The sequence below is a fragment of the Pecten maximus genome, chromosome 19, assembly GCF_902652985.1.
Source record: "Pecten maximus chromosome 19, xPecMax1.1, whole genome shotgun sequence".
Taxonomy (NCBI): domain Eukaryota; kingdom Metazoa; phylum Mollusca; class Bivalvia; order Pectinida; family Pectinidae; genus Pecten; species Pecten maximus.
The window spans coordinates 18,657,150-18,684,679 of NC_047033.1; the positions used below are offsets into that span (position 1 = coordinate 18,657,150).

General features: G+C 35.8%; 1 protein-coding gene across 8 annotated transcripts in view; it reads left to right on the plus strand.

Moving 5' to 3' along the window:
- Window positions 1–5,621: 5,621 nt before the first annotated feature.
- LOC117317360 (collagen alpha-1(I) chain-like) overlaps window positions 5,622–27,530 on the plus strand; it is a 141,361-nt gene continuing 119,452 nt past the window's right edge. For all 8 annotated transcript variants that reach the window (XM_033872157.1, XM_033872160.1, XM_033872159.1 and 5 more), the window contains exon 1: window positions 5,622–6,232. In XM_033872157.1, coding sequence (XP_033728048.1) covers window positions 6,163–6,232 — 70 coding nt within the window. In that variant the 5' untranslated portion in view covers window positions 5,622–6,162. The remainder of the gene's footprint in view (window positions 6,233–27,530) is intronic.

Consider the following 27,530-nt stretch of genomic DNA (forward strand, 5'->3'; position numbering starts at 1 on the left):
TTTTTGGATTCTTTACCACCCCCCCCCCCCCCCCCCCCCCCCCTGCTCCCATAAAAAAACATCAAGAAAATATCCAAATGTAAAAGGAACTATTATTCTAATTCGTCATCGATGAAACGAAGTAAAATGTGAACCTAAGGTTGACATGGACAAGATTGAAACAGTAAGATAAGGCCAGGTTTTCATGAAAAGTAAGTTTCCTCTGCTTCATCGACGACACATCGACGACACATGTCCTCACATGACCTTGGCTGTTACGGGGACGTTAAACCCTTGGAAAAAAACAAACATTCGTCGTTTAAATCTGTTTATACATTGCTTCCAAACCATGCAGGTTTTTGGCATTTTATGAAACGAAGCGAAACAAAATATAGATCTACACATGGAGATCTTTAGAACAAGGAAAATAAGAACAAGAGTTTCGGAAGAGCAACCGTCTTCTGCTTAACCGAGAAAAGCCGCCATGTAAAATAAACAAATAACATTGGGTCTTCACTGGCATTGTGTGCTAAAAATCCTTCCCAGGGTGCTTTGCGGTGTATGTCTCTTACTGGGAGACATTAAGTGCAGTAGGTTTCTTTCTTTCACACCTGCAGATGGCGCTTTTGTCGCAGCATCATAATCTGTCACAATAGGAATTCGGATTTTTTTCTTGTGAAAACTGTCGTAGAATGGTGACAATCATTGCTTGGTGTAATTGAATCATGCGATATTTAACATGTATTAGTTTAAAGGACACTGGAGACATGACGTATGGATAACTAACGCCGGTTTTAAGATACTAAATTTCACTGTTCGCATATCAGATTTAATAAGATTTTAATAAGATTTTGATATCGTTTTTTTTTTCTTTTTCTTTGTGAATGTACGCCACATAGTGCTGATAAAGCTAACGGTCTGGAGCACTGGCAAAGTAGGTGGAATAGCAAAAAGTATCTTTCTTTCTAAATGAAACTTGACGCTTATAGGCCATTCAGGTTTATTTGCAGATTTGAAAGAGAAATATTTTTCTGCACAAATTATCACGATTAAATCATCTCTTATTTGGAAACCGGAGAAATATATTCAACGTTGTTTTTTATAGATTATATAATTTTTCAAAATTTGAATTACGATGCATATAGCCTTTGAAACATAATACGCATTATATTCATCTTTAATATGTCAATTAATGCATTTGAGAAGCCTGCTTCCCAAAAAACGTCGATTAATTATAAATAAAAATTTTTTCTCTAGATGCGAGAAATATAATGAGATGGAATAAAGATCGCAAAAATGCCTGTATCGAGTGTTTGTGCTTTTTGCTTATGAGCCGAAAAGCTGAAGACTAGATACAATGAGTGCACATTTGAGAACAGAATTCTGCTTCGTATCTATAAATGGCAACTTATTCCATCGTTGAGCAAAAATATACAATATACTCTGGCAACTTTACCGCTCAAAACGGGAAAAGATAAGAACAGACACCGACCGACCGACCGAGTGAGCGAGTGAGTGAGTGAGCGAGCGACAATACTACATGTACGTTTAATCTGTGTTATGTTATCTGTATTCTGATTTGTGACACGTAACTGGACAATTTAGATTGAATAAGTGATTATTGTTGCATTGTCATACAAAATAAAATATTCCACCACATATTCAAAATGCTATAAACCTTTGGACTGTCTTTTAATTGACAATTTAAGGATATACAATTTAGATGGAATGTACATTTGGACATATTCTGTATATGAAACAATGAATCACATTTCAGTGCCGAAAATAAATTCAGGGAATTTTCAAGGCATAGTAACAAAAGTCAAGGTCAAGACTTATGCAAATATTAGGTTACCTAACACTTATGTAATTAACCATCTATATTCCAGACAGTATCTATACTTAAATAACAACATGACTGTTGAATACAAACTTTGACGTGAAACGCACCACACAAATATCCTGACTATAATTTGGGAACCTTCGGCACTTTCCGTAAACGAGAAAATACTTAACATTTTCTCGTTTACGGAAAGTGCCAGGTTCTCGATTATGTAAGGGGCTAGTCCCAACAACGAACTTTTCATATTTTAGACAATTTGAAAGTTTGAGTTCATGATCGTTAGCCTGTGGTACTTGGCATTTTCTATCGTAAAATACATGTGTAATAATACAATTGTGACGTCATAAATAAATGACGTCACATCATTGTTTCTGTGCGGGACAGTTGCTTTTCCAGCCGAAATTTCCCAGTCTTATAGAACTTACTTGGGTTTGTTGGTTGTTTTTTTGCTGGGGTAATCGCCCCGTGAACAGCACTTTGATGTGGGTTTTTTTTCTTGTAGTAGTTGGCGACTTCCTCACTGAACAACATACAGGTGGTCCGTCGCATGCCATCCGCAGCAGGAAGGGTAAAGTCTCTTGTACAGACCGGTCCGTTTCTCAGCTTCCCTTGTGGGTTTCCACTTATTTTCTGATGATTGTGAGCGATTTTATAAATATAAATAAAATCTTGCAGTTGTATCAATGCACTGCAGATTAAAATCCTCCTACCACAGGGAAGTGTAACATGTCACTCAACTGAAGCCTCGTGATAAATCAAACTTTATGATTCTATAATACATTGATGTCCATTAAAGACCTCTATTAATTCTGCTATCTATATCAATACTATCACCTTTACTCTTTAATATCAGACAAATATATTACGATTCATCGTCTGTCATTCATACAAGTCATTGCGTTCAAACGCGTGTGACGGTCTTGCAGTTCATGTAATTATAATAACACTCAGAATCTACAAGTTTGTTGAGACAACCTTTTTTTATGATGAGTTATGCTACAAACGGATCGTAAAAATCGTTTCGACATCCTCGTGATTAATCAACTATAATTCATTTATTGAATATTCTCTTTAAATAAACTCCCTGTGGTTGATTCTGATATCAATATCAAATTAGCAATACTATTCATGGAAATGCAACATTTGTCATTCATGTCAGTATGATGACAAGTCAATGGTAGACCTACAATGTATATCGTTGATACAAATATGCATACTTACATTACGGTTCATGTGGATATCAAGATATTGCAAATTACGAACATGATATGTGATCATAAATATATTCAAAATCCGCACGTGCTTATTAATCAAGATGGCGGATCCCACGGTATACTACTACTATTACGCTACTGTGTCCCTATGGTTGAAAGAGGCGACTCAGTTTTGAGATAATATTTATAATCTTTTCTTCTCTTTCTAAACTGTTTTTTTCTCTCTCTCCCTGATACCTCCCCCGACACTGCCCCACTTTCAGCCCGTAAATGGGCGTTGCCTCCCGTGAGTAAGGCTTGGAGTTCTGTCCCCTGGTCGATACAAACCAGAATCTCTAATAATGGTCGTTCCTACTCTTGGTTAAATGTCAGTGTTTTAGGGAGTGGGACAACTTGTTCAATGTCAGTGTTTTAGGGAGTGAGACAACTTGTTCAATGTCAGTATTTTAGGGAGTGGGACAACTTGTTCAATGTCAGTATTTTAGGGAGTGGGACAACTTGTTCAATGTAAGTATTTTAGGGAGTGGGACAACTTGTTCAATGTAAGTGTTTTAGGGAGTGGGACAACTTGTTCAATGTCAGTTTTTTAGGGAGTGGGACAACTTGATTCAATGTCAGTGTAATGTGACAGGATCGTAGTTCTGTGTGTTTTAGGAGTATGATTGAGCAAGGTAGCACAAGTGTCATCATACTGACATGAATGACAAACATTGCATTCCCATGAATAGTATTGATAATTTGATACCAATATCAGAATCAACCAATGGGAGTTTATTCAAAGAGAATATTCAATAAATGAATTATGGAATTTAAAGTTGATTAATCATGAGGATGTCGACATGATTTCACGATTCGATTGTTACATAACTCGTACTAATAATAGGTTAACATAAATGTCTGTGACACCTGTTCATATTTCCATTATCGTCTTATTTATTGTTTATATTGCAAATGCTTGAAATGAAAAATAAAATAATATTTAAGCAGAGGTAACACAATGACACGAGGACTGACGAACCACAGCCTCTCAGTGTGTATAACTGACCATATCTGTTGATAAAACGTTAACCTATGTAAAACTAAAAAGGCATGGTATTTCATTGTGACAGCACTATAAACGTGATATCAGTGCGATCCCTGTCACTCATGGATATCGTATCTTATTGTGTCAATAGGACTCAAACAATACAATCCCGTGGGTTTAAATTGGTTTAGTATTGATTAACGTCCTATCAACAGTTCAGATCATTAAGGACGGTCTCCCCTGTGTGCGAGATTCATGCGTGTGGTGATTGTGTGTTTTGGGAGGTTGTGATAATGTTGTGTTTTTCTCCTTGTGATAGCGCGGAACTGAAGCTGACTTTATAGTGCTATCTCACTGAAGCATACTGCCACAGAAATTAGCGTTCATGATTTCGGAAGTTTGACAACTGATTCGCCATTTGTCAGTATAATGTGACAGGGTACCCAGCAGTACATCCCGCCCTTTCACAGTATACTGACAACTGGCGAATCAGTTGTCCAACTTCCACAATCATGAACGCTAAAATGTATGTCCCTGATAAGTAAGAGCAGAAATGTCTCGGCCAGGGGACAGAACTCAAAGCCTTCATCACAGTCACTAAGGCTCAGCTAAAAGTTGGACAGTGATAAGGGAGACATCAGGAAGAAGATAGTTGTTTTAGAAAGAGGAGAAAAAGATAAGATCCCAAATCTATTCGCTTCTTACAATCGTCTAATAGGGCAGCAGGTACAATTCTTACGTCCTATCTACAGGACATTGATCCTATGGGACGCCTTATAGATTGTTTAACACTGTGAAGATAATAAAAAGCGACAGAAAAACACTATTTAGATATAACCGTAAATAGAGAAATCTAAAAGTTATACCATACAATAATTCTACACTGATTTTTGTAAAGTCTGTGACGGTGATTGATCTCATATACTGTATTTATGCTATGAAATGCACTTTTATGAAATAATTTTTGGTTTGTTAACTGGTGAAGAATTCTTATGTTTAATCAGGTAAACGGCATATTGATAAAAGATATCACATATATTGAATCACAGCAATGCACTTTACAAAAGATGGCAATACATCGCAATGCATAATTATAGAAAGGAATAATTTTTATCAAATAAAACAATTTCGTCGGAATTTTTTGAAAATAATGTCATTTTCAGGTGCCCTGTCCTAGGATAACACATAAAGGCTCTAACATGCCATTTCCAATGAGGTCCATTAAAAAGATGAAAGATCATATTATCAGGGTTTTTTGGCAACAAATACATGTATATGTATACGATACACAATGTTTTTTTTATCATTTTGAACTATATATATATATATCTGTAATTTCAATTTAAAATGTCACATACATTCGGACTTAAAGGTCATTTTTCTTTGATGGCAAAGGCTAAGACCGTACGTCATGTAAAATTGTACAGGAGTACAGCAAGTTCATGTGTTGTGTGTTATAACGATCCCTCTGATTCCCCACACTGTACACTGTAACGCTTGGTCTGTTCCGAGTCTGGTGGATTTACATACAGCCTGAACAGTCTATGTAAATACTTTAGCTGTCCGCTCTATATTTCAGCATGTTTTCTTTACGCTAAAGATATATATACCGGTAGTCTACAAGCATATATAGGACCATGTCATTCAAGTCTGGCTGAATTGTCACAGAACTCAGACGAATTTAGTCCTTACGTCATAAACATTTTACTCCTCCTCCAAACTCGGCTGGTCCGCTTCACGTGCCAGCGGTGGACTAGAGTACGTTGTACATACCCTCTGACAGAGACTGTGTCGCGGTGTTCGGCCCGATCGCTAGCTTTCTACAGCTTCGGGGGCACGGAATGGATTGTTTCGTCTGGAATCTAGCCTGATCATGATTATTTAAACAGGATTTAAACTTATTTTGGGGAAAATCTACCTGTTATACGACTGGGAAACACTGAGAATTATCACAGGTGAAAATCGCCGTGTTTGGCAGACGACACAGCAACCCGGCACGTGAAGTCGGTATCCCACACTCTACTTTCTCTTCGCGACGTTCGGAGGAAAATTTGCTCCGTTAGATATTTTTTCTTCAGGCTTTTGGCGAAGAGGTAGACAAAATGGGGATTTTACCTAGATGTTTGGTGGCCATTCTTTCTGTTTTGTTAGCGACAGTGGAGTCACAGCCAGGTAAGTGATTTTTTAATTTATAAAATATAAGTATACATATACATCAGTATACCTGGGACCGTATATTTACAGGTGTGTTGTGAACCGTCTGTTGTGTTGTAGCGACTTCTATACCTACTATTCCCCATTCATTCACAGTTTGTAAACTTGGTGTAGCTAGTATACTAAGCATTGTGACCTGTCCCAAGTCATGATCTACCTTTGTGTTACCTGTACAGGTAAACCCCCTTTACTAAGGCTCTGGGGTAGGGTTGAACCGACCCATCTCGCTAATTAATCGGCTTTATATTTAGGACGGATGGGACAGTTATATAGATGAAGACAGCCCTTTGGCACTGCGTTAACTTACTCAAAACGTGTAGGTAAGGGCCATAGGTAAACACCTACAGTTACTCTGCAGACAGACTTGACTGTTATACACCAGCATACAGATGTGCATGAATTGATAAGTTACGCAAAGAAAACTTGGTATTATTCACTACAAAACGTTGAAATCTGTGCTGGAGGCAGAAACTGATAAAAGTTTATCAGTAACGATTAATAGAATTTGGGAAGTGAGGAGGGGGTTATGATTGACTATGTTAGCCAGGACGAGCCAGTTTATATTCAGTGACTATTGTGTTGTGGTTAGGAACTCTAGTCTTCTGGTTTGAACCCATTCTCGTACATTGATAATTTTCCTCAGATAAGTACTGTATAACACTGCATGCAATGCTTTTAAGTTGTCGGTACCTGAACCAAAGATGAAATAAGTTGGTTGTTTCTATGTTAATTTTTTCATTTTTTTTTTATTGGTAGGTGGGTTTGTTAAATATTCTCTATAAATGATTAATATTAGAATGTAAGAATGTAATGTTGTATCTTCTGAAGTTAGTTGTTATCCGATTTCTGTGTCTGAAATTTCATACAGAACATTATATTAATAAGTTTGCAACTTATCTAAATGTAGCCACCAATTGAGAGTGTTCTTTTTTCTTTTCTTTTTCTTTTTTTTTTGGGGGGGGGGGGGGGGGGTTCAAGTGGGAGGGGGTAGAAAGGGGGGGAATACTGGTATTGTCCTGTATGGTACACACTGACCTACCGCTGTGTATACTATCTGTGATGGGCTATGATGCCAGGGGCAGTTATTAAGCTGGATTTCACACAGTCCAGAGGGATGTATAGAGAATATACCTTCACAGCATTATCTATTGTACAGTAGTTAACTAAAATAATCCTATGTTGTACCGTAGTTAACTAAAATAATCCTATGTTGTACCGTAGTTAACTAAAATAATCCTATGGTGTACCGTAGTTAACTAAAACAATCCTATGTTGTACCGTAGTTAACTAAAATAATCCTATGTGCATTCACAGGTATTATTATAAGATTCATCAGGTAATGTGCAATGTATCCATAGGTGCTCAAATATAGTCCAGCTAGATTTGTATGTTGATTTGGAATGTATTACTGCAGTATATATATATACATCAATACATTATCCAGTTATACATCAATACATTATCCAGTTTAGTTTAGTGCCTGCAGAAAATTGACTTCAGTGGACAGAGATGTTTGGAATCTTTGTATACTGTCTGTAGCTGTACTAAAACAGATTGCTATTTACAATTAAAATAACAATCAAAATGTTTGGAATCTTTGGAATGTACCAGTTAAGAGTGGAAATGTTATGGTCATGCAATAATACTGTTATCTTAAGTGTTTACGATTGTGAGGGCCGGTAGAAATACCAAAAGAAACCTTTTCTAGTTATCCCTGGAAAAATTGTGCTGACTGTCCATATATTTCCTTCCTGGCTGTTAATAGGACGTTAAACAAAAACAAACCAAACCATATATTTCCTATGCCAGTAAAACCTTGGGTTAATAATTGCTTTTACTTTCCTACTGTAATAATATCGTAATCAAATCATATGGAACCTCAGAATTAATTCTTTTCATCAACTACATGACCAAATAAGCATGTATCATGAGAGAAATGGTCACAGAGGTATCTATCTACAATTTACATTCCTGAATACTTTTCACTGAGTTCCACACTGTTAAATTGAAGTATTCCCAGAAATTCTGTGAGTCCCATAAAAATCCTCTGAGTACAGGACATGTAGATTTATCCTGAATGGTTTCTGATTTTGACTTTCTAAATGTCTACCCCGATATAGAGGACCTTGTCGGTTCTTACATAATGACTGATGGCTAAAGACTCATTGAATCATATTGATCTAAATGTGTCTCGCACATTAATGTGTAACCCTGGAAAATTAATGACTAATTTTTCTGAACATATACTTGAGCAGTTTGGTAATCTATAGAGCAAGTGTCATATCCATAGGCTGTTACACTACATGGCTGTATAACCAAATTGACTTTAGGGAATCAGGTAAACTTCACATCTGATTTAACTGGTAGCTGTATGGTAATCTGCCTATATAGATAGTAAAAGTTGTAGATACTTGATAAGGATTTTAATGTAGTGTTTTTGATGAGTTAAAGATAATAGTGTGACCCAGTATGAGACTTATAAAGACTTGCTGCTTCCTACCGACTCGTCAAGGCAGAATTTCTTTCTACTATATACTGTTACATAAGGGTGTATACCTAATCCTAGATGATACGTCTATTGTCTTCCAGCCGGTGACTTATGTAATAAATTTATAAATTTATTAAATATAATTTGATAAGTCGCAAGTCATTTAAGATTTTATTCTTTCCATATAACTTGTTACTTATGTAATAAATTTATAAATTTGTTAAATATAATTTGATGAGTTGCAAGTCTTTTAACATTTTTTTTATCCCATATAACTTGTATTGTTGAGAATATGAATAAAAAAATTCAAAATTGTAAGAAGAATAAAAAATTTCAAAATTGTAAGAAGGGAGAATTTCGATTCTGAGAGTATGATTTTCTCTATATTATATGGACAGTGGGTTAGGTTGATAGACTTGGGTTGACTTATTACCAGGTGGAGGCTTAATAGTTATATAGTGAAATAAAATAAAAAAGTCCAAGTTCGGCTGACAATAGACTTGGGTTAACTTATTACAAGGCATAGGCTTATTGTCGGATAAAAACGTTGCATATTGTTCAGCATTTGACCAGAATGTAGTGTTATCTGGAAGTTACAGAGTGTGAGAATATTTCTTATTTCTCACCATTTTCGAGCAATTAGGTACTTTAGCATTTTACATTAGGATAATATTAATTGAAAAATAAAGTATTTCCATTTTTTTTATGTTCATAAACAAACCATGCTTGGTGTAACTGTGTTGGAGGCTATTATGAGAGTTTCTAATCTATATATGTCGGTATGATGTACTTGAGGAATTACTGGATGGTTTTAGAATTACCACTCAAGTGTACCACCAGATTTGAAAGTTTATCAAGATGTATTTAAACAAGATGAGAAATGAATGGGGTTTTAAATGTTTGCTGTTAATAAGCATGCACCTGTGTTTTACATGTTTAAAATCCAGTTAAAATGAAATTTTGAGGAAAGCAAACTTTGACCTAACACTTTAGTTGGAATGTTGACACTAAGCTGTATGGAACATTTCCATTGAAAACAAGTAAATTTCTCTAGCAGATTTCACAACAGTATGACGTCTGATTAAATTTCTCTAACAAATTCCAGATATATGTAATATATATATATTCTTTATTAGATTTAATGGTGCTTACAGGTTTCATTGGTTGTATATGATTTTTGTGTAAAATTTGTTACATAAAACTGTGGAGATTTATCTACCCACCGAAGGTTTCAAATGAGAGTATCTCAGCTGCAAAAAAAATCAAGCTGATAAGAGTATTAAACCACTTATTTCTGTACCTATAAAGGACAGATGGCTCTCGTAAAATAATTCAATAGAAAATGATTTGTTAACTATGAAAGTATTTAAGGTGTAAAATTTTGGTTGGAATTTTAGCTGTCTGTCGATCGTGTCTCTTGTAAATGCAGATACAAGAATATAAAAATAAATGTTGATATGGTTAATAAATTCTAGCAATATTAAAACATGACGAGAAATGCATATGACTCAGTCTCGTTTGTATATAGATGGACTTGAAATATTAATAACCAATTAATAAGAAAGTCTTGTAGCCTTATAAATGCCACTGTACCGTATTTGACCGATGATCACCCCCTGTTGATAATAATCCACCTCAAACTGTGTGAAGTCATTTTATGCTTAAGATCACACAATGGGTTTGAAAAATGTAATAAATTCAATCCAATTTATTGACTGTCGGCCATATGGCCAACGAGTACATATTACATAATCTAGGCTGGAGTGGGCACCATGACTTTATCAAAAAAAACTTATTTTACGGCTCAAAATATTTCTTGTACCATCTGAATTTTAAATAGACTGAGTACATGTAAGTTAGTGATAGGTAATTATTTCTCTCCACTAAGACAGATAGATGTAGTTATAATAAATAATGATTTCTTCTTAGAGTAATGATTTGTCCTTGGAGACAGATGTAGTTATACATAATAATATCTCCTCAAAGACAGGTATGGAAATTAGCTATAGGTAATGATTTCTCCCCAGAGACAGATATAGAAGTTAGCTATAGGTAATGATTTCTCCTTAGAGAGACGTGTGTAGCTATATACTTAATGATTTCTCCCCAGAGACAGATATAGAAGTTTAGCTACAGATAATGATTTCTCCCCAGAGACAGATATAGAAGTTAGCTATAGCTAATGATTTCTCCCTAGAGACAGATATAGAAGTTAGCTACAGGTAATATAATGTTTTTTTCCTTAGAGACAGGTGTAGCTATACATAATGATTTCTCCCCAGAGACAGGTATAGGTAATGATTTCTCCCCAGAGACAGGTATAGGTAATGATTTCTCCTTACAGACACCTGCGGGATCACAGGGAGTTGCACCTAGCTTTAACTAATTTGTACAGTAACTGATTATACATGTGTGTTATACAGGAGAGACAGTGTTTGTTGATAAGTGTACAGATTTGTCGTGTGTCATTGTCCCCTGTATTTGAACTGTTCAGTGACAGTTGCTGTCTTTAAGCCTTAAGTAAATCTATGAAATTCCATAAAGGTGCAGTCATATATCGACCCAAAGATTATATAGGTCTGATCGTTGTTCTGTCCGATCTGTATGTCACTATACCTACGATGTCTGACTTTAGCAAAATATCAAACTAGTATGGCAAGTGTAATCCAGCATGTCTGAAGCAGTCTTAAAACTTGTCAAGGAGTGAGGGGTGGGAATCAGATGGGGTGACGAGACTGGGTTTGGCATAGTCAAGAAGGGGATGGTGAGGAGAGGAGGGGAACTGGGGGGGGGGGGGGGGGGGGGCCTTATGCATTACTCCTTCTTCATGATGGGACTGTGGATTTATCTTAGTCAAGAAAGAGTGGAGGGGGAGGGTTGAGGGAGGTTGGGGGGCTGGGGATATGCATTACTCCTTCTTGATGTTGAGAGTGTGGGTTTGTCTTAGTCAAGAAAGGGGTGGAGGGGGATGGGGGCATGCTTTTACACATAGGACATGTGGGTCTGTCTGAATCAGACAAGAAGGGGGCAGTGGTGGGTTGAATTTCTGACATCAACCTTATCTCAGTAGACAGAAAACTTCATTTACATGCTTAGTTAATTTACATGTGTGGTTTATATGGTATTCTGAGGCTCTATTGAACATTACTTATCAGGAGGTTTAGGATAAAATTTGGAACTGTAGATGGGAAATAGTGATTTGTCAGTTTAAAGATACATGTGGCAAATTCATCTCCATTTAAATAGATAATTTCTATCCTAGTCTTCAACAGATAGTGTATAGTGATTTGTTATCTAAAAATAAATTCAAAATGAAAGTAAAAGAAGCAAGAGTTACAAATTACAAGACTTCAGATATATGTAAAATAATCTGAATATTTTTTAGAATATAAGTTTTTTGGGTTGTTATCAACTACAGATGGTAGATTATCGATATTCAGTTTGCTGTGAGTCAGTACATCAAATCTTGAATCGATCAGTGATCAGCCTGGTTGATATGTATATTCCCATCATAAAATATTAAATTGTTCCGAACTCTAGCAGAATAAATATGGTTCTCTTTTGTTGATTGTAAGTATAAGCATCTTGTGTGATGGTGGTAGTCTATATCTCTATTGTCTATAACAAAGATGGCTATATATGGTTAGCATGCATTAAGATGCAGTGGCATATACTCTAGCTTTGAGACCTATCTGAGGGACTAATATGATAATAACAATCCTGTAGAATGCTCTGTGGTGGGTATAGCATATATATATATATATTAAATGATCTCAATATATATATATAAATCTCGCCCTCATTTAAATAACACCCTCACTTGATGTTTTCTGTCTAGGCTCAACATTTAATGTTAAAGAAATCAAATATGAAATCAGAAAGAATGCGGTTGAATAGAACGTTAAAACCAGTAGCGTCTATATCAAACAATGTGCTGTATTGCTTCTCATCCAAGGTATAATAATTTTCTGTACTAGTGTGAAGTGTCATTATAACTACAATACGATATTCATATGTATAAACATCCCTAAGCTTTAGATATAGATTCCTGTTCAGATTATGGATTTATTTTACCAATGGGTTTAACATTGTTATAGGTTTACTCGACATAGTCAAGGAGATTATGGCAGGTACCATAGATAGTATCAGAGCACTGGAGCAAGAGAAAGTTAGCCAACACATTATCATATATCTACCGAGCATACTGTGTACGTCAATTTAAATGAATTTGTATTTATTTGCATATATTATAAACTGGAGGCTCCTGCCTCTACATATGTCCCTGTCATTAACAAGTTTTTATATGCATGAGTGCAGCGGCTCTGAATTGCAGGCTTTTGTTGGAAGGTAAAAAAATGACATGTGTTTGAAGGATTAAAGCTTCACATTTAATGCACCATGCAATGCAGTCTTAATTTACAACAATGTTTAACAATTTTGCTATTTTGTATAAATTAGAAAAAATAATGTATCACACAGTGTAGGTAGGCTTTAGCTTGATTTAAATAATAAAAATGCACCAGTTAATGTAGGCGTAATTTAAATAATGTCAGACAATTTTGTTACTTGGTATCAATCAAAAGTTTATAGCTATGTCGTACATTCTTGTTACTTTGTATCAACAAATGTTACATTGTTTATATCTAGTGAAACACAGGTATTAAAAAGTCTTTTTTACATGCACATGCACGACATGCTGTATTCATTTTGTTGTGATGATTTCTAAATCCTTTGATCGGTGTATGTTAAACATGTATACCTTAAGAATGGCAAAAAAGAAGACAGAAAATAACAGACTGGTCTGTTTAGCTAAAAAGGAAATTGTAATATGGTAATCCCAAAATGATGGCCATGTTTAATTTTGCTATAAAACGGAACATTGTTACATTTAACTTGAGTTTTTGGTTTGATGTTCGTGACTAAACTCCGAAGATAAGGAAGTTGTACAGGTATTTAAGATAGCTGATAATAAAATACAGCTTTCATGACCAAATAAGGATTTTGTAATGTTGTATTTCAGAGAGGTTCAAAGGAATGTTCTTCAAAACCTAATAGAATTTCTCCAACATTTATGATTATAGATAACTAGCTGTATAAAGGATGAATTAAACATGAAACCTTTATTTTTCATATTTTTATTATCATGAATAAACTTACCTTCCTGTATCCCTATATTTATTCCTTGAATGTCACATAATTGTAAAGAGAGTCAAACTTTATGGTACAGCAGGTGCTCAGCTTCTGTCCTCATCGCCTCTTCTTGCAATTTCCATGCCATTCCCGTATTCTTACCAGACTGCATTGGCGGTATTGGATTGGTTAGCTTCTGAAATATGTCTCACTTCTTCCCAAAAATTACTACAGCAGTTGACTATAAATATTTAACATCCTTTGTTTGACCAATTTTCTGTTTGAAGTTTGATAAGTATGAGCTAGGAAAACTGACAAGAAACGTTATTTATTGTCATATATAAATAGTATAACGTGGTATATTTCCAAATTTTAAAACTTTACCATTGTTCTGTTGATGGTTATAATAAAAGTGAGATGTACCCTGTAAATGATGTTAAGAGAACGGCCTACTTAGTACATTTACATGTTGGATGTCGCCGATGAAACAGAAGATGCTTACCCTTCAAGGTCTTATCCTCCTCATACTTCATCAAGAGTTTTAATTCAAATCTACATTTTATTTTAATTAGTTATTGTTATTGGGAAATCTGGCCTCAGGACCTGCTTCTCTATCTCCAGTATAGGAATCTGAGGGTTCTGTATACCACTGGAGGGCTCTGTATACCACTAGGGGGCTCTGTATACCACTGGAGTGCTCTGTATACCACTAGAGGTTTCTGTATACCACTGGAGGACTCTGTATACCACTAGAGGGCTCTGTATACCACTAGAGGTTTCTGTATACCACTGGAGGGCTCTGTATACCACTAGAGGTTTCTGTATACCACTGGAGGGCTCTGTATACCAATAGAGGACTCTGTATACCACTGGAGGTTTCTGTATACCACTAGAGGACTCTGTATACCAATAGAGGGTTCTGTATACCACTAGAGGGCTCTGTATACCACTAAAGGGCTCTATATACCACTAGAGGGCTCCATATACCACTAGAGGACTCTGTATACCAATAGAGGACTCTGTATACCACTGGAGGGTTCTGTATACCACTAGAGGACTCTGTATACCATTGAAGGGCCCTGTATACCACTGGAGGGCTCTGTATACCACTGGAGGGCTCTGTATACCACTGGAGGGTTCTGTATACCACTGGAGGGTTCTGTATACCACTAGAGGACTCTGTATACCACTAGAGGACTCTGTATACCACTGGAGGGTTCTGTATACCACTAGAGGGTTCTGTATACCACTGGAGGGCTCTGTATACCACTAGCTGGCTTTGTATACCACTAGAGGGCTCTGTACACAACAAGAGGACTGTATACCACTAGAGGTCTCTGTATACCACTAGAGGGCTCTGTACACAGCAAGAGGACTCTGTATACCACTAGAGGGCTCTGTATACCACTAGAGGGCTCTATATACCACTAGATGGCTCTGTATACCACTGGAGGTCTCTGTATACCACTAGAGGGCTCTGTACACAGCAAGAGGACTCTGTATACCACTAGAGGGTTCTGTATACCACTAGATGGATCTGTATACCACTAGAGGGCTCTATATACCACTAGATGGCTCTGTATACCTAGAAGATGAACTGACTACACCACTTGTTCTAACTTTCTATACATTTGGTCATGAGAATTTTTCTACTTGATACAGAAGATAATCCTGAAATAAGCAATGTCTGTGTGAATATATTTAACCACATAACAAAGCACTAATTGACTCTCGGTCAAGGGGATGCTTGCTGCTAGCTTAAGTAACTTGTAAAAAGTGTGGGAAAGGAAAAGAGCTCTTGAACAAATTAAGATAGTGTTGGATACCTGGACACACAAGGTGCTTGTAGTACTAGAGGATAACAACAGGCCTAAACATCACTTAATTGGCCACATTTGTACTACTGTGTAACCACACTGGACTTGACTACAGGTCAGTGTGTACTTGACAGATTTTTGATGAAGTGAGCCACCGGTTCAAGAATGTTCAAGTAGTACATTTTGATTTGACATTCTTCAGATTTCTGTTTCTAGAGCTTAATAAGGACTGCTATTCATTGGATCAGAATGACTGTTAGAAAAAGAAAATCCACAAATTTAGAATTATAAAAAAGATCCAGGTATGGTTTGTTTGTTTGTTTGCTGGGTTTAATTATTACCAAATGAACAGCCAGAGTAAATTTAAGGCTGGATCTCCTTGTAGTAGTTGGTGACTACCTCACAGAGCAACATATGTGAGGCCTGTTGCATGCCACCCAGAGCAATAAGGATAAAGTATCTTGCTCAAGGACACAATAACTACATCACAGGCGGTTACTCAGCTTTTTGAGAAAAAACAAATTAATATGAGTAGGGAGTGTCGAACCGTGCACCTGAGACCTTCAACTGAGATTATGTGGCCTGCACTCTTACCAACTAAGCTATCGCCATTAACAGAGAAAGCACCAGAACTGAAAAAATAATAATAGGAAGTACAGATCCTGAAGTCAGAGATAAAAGCATATATTTGTCAAATTAATCTGTTACTTTTCTATAAAGTAAATTGAGGTAATATCCAGTGCAGGTGTTACATCTGATACATACGTCTGTTTGTTTCACTCACATTATAAATTGAACCTGCACGACCAAGATGATCAAAGTCTGGTTAGTTTTCCTTGATATCTAAGGTTTGGAAAAAAAATGTGTCAGAAAATCTGAAAATATACTCTGTAGTTTTTTATCTGTTTTCTCTCTTAGGGGAGGTCATTTTAATCCAGGTAACTAATTTTTTATCTTAATTGTTATTTTAATAGATACACTACACAGAATCTTTTTCAATATGTAACGTTAAGCTAAACAATGCATTTAAGATATACATGTTACATATGCACGCATTTTGTCATTTGCTTTCTGCCTGTAATATTGCAAAACGTCGTAGGTGGAATAACAAGACGTTAATTAGATACAGTGTTTACCTCTAACACTATATGTATATCATTCCGTCAAGTATATCATGTAAATTGACTGGAAAACCTCTCTTAATGTTTTTTAATTCTGAAGTTTCTAGTTTGAGCCCTCTCCAAGATTAGTTAATGTATGTTACAGCAGACTTAATGGTAAAATAAAGGATTTATGACCATACATATCACTCCACCTAATGGACACACCGTTATGCAATAGTTAATTACTGTTTGGGCAGGGCTAGCTGTCTCAACATTCCTGGACAGTTACATGTCTACACCTGTCTGCACCTAAAATAGACTATTTGTCTCTCTGATGCCTAATTATTCACAAAATATTGATCAAATCAGCAAATTTTCAGGTAGATTTTGTATCTAAGTTTTAGAATATGATTTTCTGGAACATATATTTTCCGTATTGTTGTCAAAACTTGGAAGCTGTCCACAGATTTCATTCTTAATATAGTGATGTTGTCACGTACAGTCTTAATGTGGCAATTGTGGGGAGCTTCCACTAGCTTTTCCAATGGACTAATTCCTAATTATTTCTCTAAAATAATCAAGGTTCTTGTGGATATTTCTAGTTTATTGTGAAGAGCTTCCATAGGCTTTACCAATGGCTTTTTGATGATATATTGCACCTCATTCCTGATTAAAATTATTTCATTTTAATTTAAAAAATCATTTTATTTGCAGAAATTAATTTCCCAATTGATTGAATTAACCAATATTCTTTCCTAAACAAGACGCCTTGTCTACATCTCAAAATGTGTGTGATAGATAAAGCCCTGATTGTTATTGGCAAATATGTCCATGTGCCAATTGATACTGATTCATTCTTTGAATCTATTTAGATAGGTATGAGGAAATGTTGCTATATTCAAGGAAATGTACTATTTTCAGCTCAGAGTATTCTGTATAGTTTTTACGATGTAAATATTTTGTCATTGTGTATTTTCGTGTTAACAATGTACTGGCGTGAGTTCACAACCCTTTGTTTCCACCAATATAAGTCACAGTGCTCAGAAGTCGGCCCTATAACTGTCATTCGGGGTGTGAACCACAACACACTGCTATCCATTACAGACTTTTAACTCGTCTCTTTCAAAGTTTTCTTTAGGTCACAAAAATTTGACAATGAAACTGACGAACACCACGTCAACTGACTAGTCCGCAACATAAATGATCAATATCACGCTCCGTTCAATCTGTCAATCATGCTTTTGTGTCACCTGAATTTCATTGTTTAGTCATTAATCAGTTTCAACAGGTGAAATAATGAGATGAATTAGGAGCTTGCTATAAATACCCCCAAAGGTTTGAGAGTAACATATATATATGAAGATACATTTATATCTATGTGGACGGTGGAGACATTTTGAACAATGGGTTCATTTTCACTAAGGATCTTTAGAAGTGTATCTTTCGATCAAGTCCATGACAGGTATGGAAGGTCTACGGGTGTTCATATATATAGGTGTTTGACAAGTTGAAGTCGCTGTTTGTTCTGAATGTCTGCACCTTTGCAGGTGTTTCTGAAAAGGTAAAATTTTACGGTGCATTACATGGTAGCTTTGTGTTCATCTGCGATCTTCGCCATTAGACAAAGACATAGCGACTTCAGCCATAAATCAGGGCATATATTCCACAGTTTTCAAAATTCATTATGTTGATTAATGTATTATCACTGGCGAAATCACATTGTGTATTATTTGGTCTAATGTCATGAATAGCTTCACATTATTAAGCATGGTCTGCTTTGTGGAAAATGTAGCAAATTTAGGATAGCCCTAGTTTTCTCTTGGAAGCGGGTCTATAACGGCGTAGTAAAAACATCGATTCGGGATTAACTAGGTGCTTTACGATAAACAAATAATTTTTTCCTGTATGTAAACAAGTGCTCTGTTGTGCTAGATTTATTTTGTCTCGACCAAAATCTTAGTGACACAAAACAGTGTCAGAGAATTGCACGTTTTCATGTTGTAGTGTGATAATGGTCCTTATACCAGACACCTATCTGCAAGAATTGTTAAAGTCTGGTGTTAGGGACAGAGGAAACTCGGGCCATAGCAAAGACTGCTTGCTTGAATCATGATTATAAACAAGAACTATATTGAAAATCATTGTGAAGATGATGGGATTTGTTATTTAGTGAAGAAATTCTGAAGTAAAATGTGTTTATAATATTCCTGTATCCTAAGTGTTAAGCTTGTGTTAGTCTCTGTAATGTTGTACGGTGTAGTTAGAAAATGTAGGTCAAAGATTTAAACTGTTGTCCTGTTATATGATTAATGTGTTCTATAGTCTTTATAGGTCAATTTGTCTGACTAATTATCATATATTGTTCATTCCACGATCAGACCCTGGATAAACTCTCCTGTAAATTATGGGAACTTTCAGAAATGAATTTTTTAAATGTCTTCGAATGCATCTAGTTAAAATGAAATGTTATACATACACTTTTGAGAATAACTCGTTCATAATTATCAATGAAAATATAGTTACAACTTCTTTAACTATATCATAATTGGTCAGTGCTCATTCCGACAATTTTAGTACTTATGATCAAGGGAACATATTTGGAAGCTTGATCAGCATACTGAAGCTTTTCACGACAAAATTGTAGTTTCAAAAAATTTTTAAATTCAAATTTGAATAATATGTATCAGCTGGGATTTGGAAGTTACTGCTGAAGACGAGTAATATTTGAAAAAGAATTGAGCAAACTTCACTTAAATTATTTTATTTAGTGACACTTGAAGCTAACAATATTTTGAAATATTGTAAAGAGAACTGTGGAAATTAGACAGATGGTGTGGTAGCTATTGAAGCGTTTAATTATATTAATTTATGATACTCAAGAGACTAGATCAGTGTATGGACAGTTAGTGGGAAATATTTATGGGTTATTGGTGTCAATTTTGTGAAATTCAAAACTGTTTCTTTAGCATTAACAAAAGGCCTTCAGATAAATTGCTATAGCTTAAGCAGATTTGTTAGACGCTGTTAAATTCTCCTTTTGGACATAATGATACAAATCACAGATTGGAAACATTCTGGTAATTCATTCGTTTAATTGAGCCAGCTGTATTCACAGATATTATTGACCATGTGATTTTTCTGACATTACCTTAAATCCTACTGGATATTCCTGTATGACTGTCAGGACTGTTCAGTGTTAAAGTATATGATAGAATGGCTGGAATGAAACCGTCCTTTTTTCATTGATAGTATATATAAATGTTCCTGTATGTAATCACTAATTAATTATGAAGGGTATAAGATTGTGTTATCTTTATCGCCATTGGTCTCCTGTGTGACCTTATCTTCACTGCATAGAAACTGATTCTCCTATCGGTATGGAATCAACTTATATTTACATTGTATATACATATATACCTAATACTTACCATGGTCTATAAAATTTACTGATAATAACGCTATAATTAATGAGGGTATCACGTAAATTTGAGTGGGCTGTTGGGGGTGGGGACGGGGAGGGGAAGGAATTTTAGGTTGAACAGCTCGAAGATATTGGATATTTAGGTAAGGTTGTACCAGGTAATTGAGATTTGATAGAGCTGATAATATATACATGGGGCTGAACTGTAATGAGGATTTGATAGGGCCGACTCTATATATGTATGGTATGTTACATGGCCTTTAGGTAATCATCTAAAGATACTTATATTGGCAATTAAAGTATTGTTTGTTTACACAATTGCGGTTAAAGATTTAGGAATTTAGAATATTTTACCTTGATTTAAATTTGGAGAGAAAAACAGAAACAAAAACGTTTTTGAAAACACATTCCTGGAGTACCAGACAGGAGTGAAACTATGGTCTGCAGCGTGATATAAAACTGTACATGATTTCTTCTTCAGATGAGTGACAGAGACGGCAGTATCACTTAATGTACAAATCACCCATTCCTTTAACAATGTTGATAAGCTCTAAAATGATTGACCTATAGAGAAAACATTTATAAGTAATGATCAGGAAGTATTCCATGAATTTTCGCTTCATTTTGGTAAAATCCGGACACTTTTCACCACATAGAGGCGGTCTGTCTTGGTCCCTTGAGGTTGATAACCGTGGAGAAGGAAAGGTCGATGTACAATATTTTATCTTGAGACTTCAGATCAGGTTATATGATAGAAGGTGTTTTTTTACATGAATTACTGTATGTTAATCAATCCTGTCAAGGGGCTGAGAGTAAATCTGGAACTCGATCTACGTTGTGGAATCCAGTAGTAGGGTAGTGATGGCTTAACGCGGTAGGTATTGGTAGGTCCCACCAATCTTTGTAACTAATATACCCTATCTGACAGTATTTGAGAACAGACATCTATCTTACTTAATATTGCGACATTTTCCCCAAGGAAGCACCCACTCAAATGGGATTCTCCGGGAAGATTTCCACTTTCATTACAAAGGAATTAGTTTTTGGCTGAAGTAAGTTTTTAGTAAATTTTAAAGCAAGTTTTTGGATTGTTGAAGTAAGTCTTTGGTTGGTTGAAGTAAGTTTTAAAGCAAGTTGTTGGTTGGTTAAAAGAAGTTTTAAAGGAAGTTTGTGTTTGAATAAGATTAGCTTTTGGTTGGTTAAAGTGAGTTTTTGGCTGTATAAATGTCTGGTGAAATAAAGAAATGTTTTTGTTTTAATAAAGTAAGTTTTTGGTTGGATAAGTGTTTGATGGAATAAAGTAAGTTTTTAGTTGGATAAGTGTTTGATGGAATGTTTTGGTAATTTTTTGGTTGAATAAATCACATGCATGAACAATACTAATGAGGGAATGATATATGCTGAATGTTATATCTGTGTACTGGAGCTGATCGAGAGACAAAAAATAATTGGAAAACCCTATATAAATAATATGTACTCTTCCATCTGACATGTTTTACAGTCCGTCTAGGTTATTTATTGTAGCCAGTTCATAGATATAATCTGTCTGGGGTGTCTGGGGTCAGTTAGGGATACTGACCTCTCTACCAATCATAAACTTAGGTTTAGTTACCATAGTAACCACCTTAAATGACTCCCATAATGACATTTCTGATTGTCCAGCTGACATCTATAAAGTATAAAGGCTGGTCAAGAGATCAAAACCATCCCATGTGCCCCAATGACTGAAGAGGAAACTGAAGAGGAAACTCGTGAGAAAGCTTTAAATCCCTGTTGTAAAATGCATAATTGTATGGTAGTGATATTGAGAATGTTTATAAAATCTGTTCTCCAGATAAATCTATAATAAAAATACTTTTTTTAGACAAATAATGCTGTATACTTAGTATGCTTAGTTCGTACTGGATGCAATTAAAAACACATCTCGTCTCATTCATCGTGTGCAAGTAGCGTCCCAGGCCTGGAAGATATATCACACTTTTAATGTTCCGTGTTGGTTAGTGATATTCTGTACTGGTTAACAACCCTTCAAATGCATACTAAAATGTACTTTGTATACCCCGTGACAAGTACAAAATCTCTGATGGTACATAGATGTGTTCAACAATATATAATATGATCATTGCAGTAAATTATCTATTGCCCTCTCTGCACTTATTGAATATAAGCCCACCCTCTAGACTTTCAGCGAGAGGCTGTGTTGGCCCCATGCAGGCTCTGCACTTATTGTATTATGACAAAAATTATTTCACGGCTACCGACTACGATGGTACATAGGGTGTTTTTGTTTCCTCTTAATGTGGCTCCAAATGTTAATTTAATGAATGAAATTTGATTCCTATTTAGTTTGTTATAACACGCCCAGTATTCATCATACTGCCTTGTTCTGGTAAGTTTTTCCAGATAATTCATATTCCATAAAAAATGCAAAAATGATAAACTTACTTGACGAACTGTAGTGAAATGTCGACAGTATCGAGATCATTGAGATCAGCGGCTCTTTCTGCCTTGTGTCCGTACACCAGCAAATCGTTCAAAAATTGAAACTATAAATAAAAAAGTCATAATTACAAACATTTCTTTTGGACATATGAAACAATAATCCTTACTTTATCTACATTCAATATGTTTAAGTGTTTCAAATTTGTTAATAAAGTTGCCAGGTTGACTATGTATTGTCATAATATTATAATACATATATTCATTTCAAGATAGACACAAGTCCTGCACATATGAATTTCTTGTCAAGTCTAGAATATTGCTGTTTCTTGCAATGTCAAAAATATAAGTCTAGAATATTGCTGTTTCTTGCAATGTCAAAAATATAAGTCTAGAATATTGCTGTTTCTTGCAATGTCAAAAATATAAGTCTAGAATATTGCTGTTTTTTGTGAAGTCTGGAATATAAGTCTAGAATATTGCTGTTTTTTGTGAAGTCTGGAATATAAGTCTAGAATATTGCTGTTTTGATTGGCATCATTGTAAGGATAGAAGAACATTGTTACAATGTTATATCAGAATAAGACAATGAACACACCTTTCTTTTGTTTGGACTTACTGATTCAAAGGATGTATAATCAACATGGTGGTTATTTCTTGTTCAAATGCATCTGGGAGGTAGTACATGCATGTGGTATTTAAACAGTTTCAAGTGTTCTCTTTGTTTAGGATAGAAATAAATTGATTGGATGGCTAAGATGATATGTTATTCTAGTCTTTTGTCTACAATGTATTATTCCTTCCATGCCAAAATGACCTGCAGGTCTGAATGGAAAATTTAAAAGTACTATTGATGACTTCACACTGTAATTGGTAAATGAAAATTTTGCAAGCTTGCCATTTTCATCAATGACATTTGTAATGTATTTTTTTATATGTTTGATTCAATAAGTTGAACAGAAATGAGGCAATAATGGATTTGATAAATGCCAGGTGTATATATCCTGAGGGATATCTACCTGGATATCAATAGAAGTTAAGATCTGAATCACAACCTTTCCGGTAACTCTGCCAAATCACCTCTGGCCATGCAACAAATCTTATATTGAATGAGTGGTGAAGTAATTGTATCGTAGAACAGCTCGTATGAAATAAAATCTTGTGTGTGTTTGATGTACCTAGCACCTGCTTGTATTATTTGCCACACATGCAAATTAATGTTTTAATATTGCATATACAAAAAAAAATCAGTTTTGTCTGGGAGGAAAATTATTGATATATTTGACATGGGTTGGATGGGTCGCCTTTACTTGCTTAGAGTCAGGCCCTTAGCAGTGTCGGACTAGCTCCCTGCAACTCTGGGTGTGTCACACTCAATGGTCAAATAGTCTGCTAGTGTCACAGTTCTATTCAGACTAATGATCTCTTGGACAGCTGTGTTGCAGTCGATTGTCTTTAGACTGATGGTCTCTTGGTCTGCTGGGCCACAGTCCTCTTTAGACTGATGGTCTCTTGGTCTGCTGGGCCACAGTCCTCTGTAGACTGATGGTCTCTTGGTCTGCTGGGCCACAGTCCTCTGTAGACTGATGGTCTCTTGGTCTGCTGGGCCACAGTCCTCTGTAGACTGATGGTCCCTTGGTATGCTGGGCCACAGTCATCTTCAGACAAATGGTCCCTTGGTCTGCTGGACCACAGTCCTCTTCAGACTGATGGTCTCTTGGTCTGCTGGGCCACAGTCCTCTGTAGACTGATGGTCTCTTGGTCTGCTGGGCCACAGTCCTTTTTAGACTGATGGTCTCTTGGTCTGCTGGGCCACAGTCCTCTGTAGACTGATGGTCCCTTGGTCTGCTGGGCCACAGTCCTCTGTAGACTGATGGTCCCTTGGTCTGCTGGGCCACAGTCCTCTGTAGACTGATGGTCCCTTGGTCAGCTGGGCCACAGTCCTCTTCTGACTGCTGGTCCTTTAGACTCCTAGGCTAGCTAGGCTGCAGTCATCTTCAAGCTCATGATACCTTGGTCTCCTGGGCTGCAGTTCTCATCAGAACATTTATGGTCTCTTCCAGTCTTGGTCTCCTTGGCCACAGTCCTTTGCTCCCACTCTACAATTAATTGAGCTATAGCTAGCTACCATTGGCTACCACCACTGAGATCTGCAACATTATCTATCACAAAAGTTTTTATTACCAATTAGTCAAAAGTTTTTCTTTATTTTTATCACTAACTTCAATCTAACTGGACGTAAAAGCTTTATTACTGATTAGTCAAAAGCTTTTTCTTATTTTTATCACTAACTACAATCTAACTGGACGTTAAAGTCACCATCCACACATATCTGACCCCTTACAACCCCCTTCCTTCTCTCAGGGCACATCTCTAGCAAATAGTAAAAGCCTAAATTAGTTTTTATAGCCGTACAATACAAGTACATTTTGAGGTTGAGTGTCTATAGAAATGACAAACTTCACAATACTTACTTCAATTGATAAGTTAGAGTACAATATTTGATCAACAGATTATGGAGAATATACACAAAGGAATACAAAGACTGAATATAGAATATCGGATATTTAACAGGTGCTTGTTATGTATAGAATTACTGTTGTGTGCCTAGCATGATTTTTAATACAAACATATATATACTAAAAGTCCCCTGTAGTGTATTATATAGTCCAGGGCAGATGTCCAAAGCTAATTGACCCATACCTTTTGGGGACACTGTAGGTAAAGGTCATTTAAAGTGACCACAAAGGACTGACCACTGGTTGTCTGACCTATAAATGAGCTGACCAGTAGTACAATATCTTCTAAATTGACTTGTGAAAATTACGGCTTTAGCTTGTGGTGGTGTCGGACAGATTTCATGCTTTGGTAGCTCGGATGAAAAACAAAACTGACCGGTAGGATACTCAGCATTTGACTGCATGACTGACCAGTAGTGTTAGGACAAGCATTTACCTGTAGAGAGATTGTCAGAGTTAATTTGTCAGAGATTTAACTTCAGGGGATCAGTTATAGAGCCTGATCAACTTAATGTACAGTAATAATCTAACGTCTTTCTCCACTATTCTGGGTAGGGCCTTTTAGTAGTTCAGGAAAGCTATCAGGAAATTGTACATTGATATTGGATTATTATTTAGTTAGAAATCAAAGAACCCATTATTGGAGAAAGTCCAGAAAATTTCAAGAAAAGTTTGGGAAAAGAAATAATCACTGACATTTTTTGAAGATTGACAAATATTTCACATTAGTTCTTTCCTGAAGAAAAACATGTTGAAGAACTTATCATGACAAAAAAAATTGATATTGTAACAAACAGTGAATGTTAATCCATTTTCAGGAAGCACTTAGAAATGGTGTATATCAGAAACTTGTCATTATAAATTTATAAAATAACGAAAAATTATGATAAGTTGAGATGACAGAGCTTTTGAAATTTTATTCGGGGTCAGGTCAGCCTGCTTTGTGGCACTGTCATGATCAGCAGGAGGTTTTCTCTATGACTTGTATCAGAATTCTCCCCACCTGTGTTGTCCAGTATTCTCCCCACCTGTGTCGTCCAGTATTCTCTCACCTGTGTTGTCCAGAATTCTCTATTGTCATATTTACAGTGTAATTATTACCCTGTTTATCCAGTTGACCACTAATAAGGGATGGACATTATTGTTACCACTTAGTCGATTTGATTTTATCTAAAACTGAAAGGAATATTGTGCTGATGTCTAGGTTGGAAGTAATACTCATAAAAAATGCTTAGTCGATTTGATTTTATCTACAAAACTGAAAGGAATATTGTGCTAATGTCCAGGTTTGAGGCAATATTCATAAAAAAATGCTCAGTCAATTTGATTTTATCTAAAATTGAAAGGAATGTTGTGCTAATGTCCAGGTTGGACTGGTAGTATTCATAAACAAGAAATATCTTTAAAAAAGATAAACGGCATAGTTTTAATGCTGGTGGTTATAATGTAAAACTACTGGTGAAATAAATTAACGAACTACGATGTAATTAATAAATGCGCAGTTTCAGCACGGATAACAAAATTATATCAGTTTGAATCATTTTTGGTGATAATAAGACTACAAATGTGTCATTTGAATAGATGCATCCACTTATTCAGCTTGCATTCAATTTAAAAGGGACATCACGGTAAAAACGTTGCAATTTTCACTGAATGTACGCGTTTTGTTCCTTTCCAGTTATGTTTCTGTGCTGTTCCAATGTTCACAGTCAATCCCTATGTCCAGCTTGACCACTCGATTTAGTTGGGAATCCCCCTCTAAATTTAGCGCGGAAATTATTTTTAGATCATTACGTGACTGTTTTGAAATCGTGGCAACACAAACACACGACAGTTTACAAGGCGATATCTATATTCCATCTGGGTTAGTTGGATAACGATATTATACACAGTGGTTTAAATGTTAAATAACACGTTCTGTAAATATTACGGCACACATATTTATGTGTAAATAAGTGTAAACACTGTTCATATAGTATAGTGACAGTAGCGATGTACTGGTACAGACTGTATTTGTGTAAATATTACCGAGATTATCATGACCTACTATCAAACAATCAAGCAGAATACGAGCGGCGTCCGTATTACTGCTGTTTTCATGTTTGAACTGTTACAATCTATTGTACTGCTTCCCAAGTTTAATTCTAGGATTGTGTTTGACCCATTTTCCTATTATTCTCTTCATTGCGGAAGCTGTTATAGTTTTCAACCGCAGTCGATTCACATTGGAAGCCATTTTTGTTTCCGTATATGTCACAACATTTGCATATTCAGCATTTTGCATTGACCGCTACATTGACCAATCACATACTTCATCTTGACCAGAACGCCACCTGTCG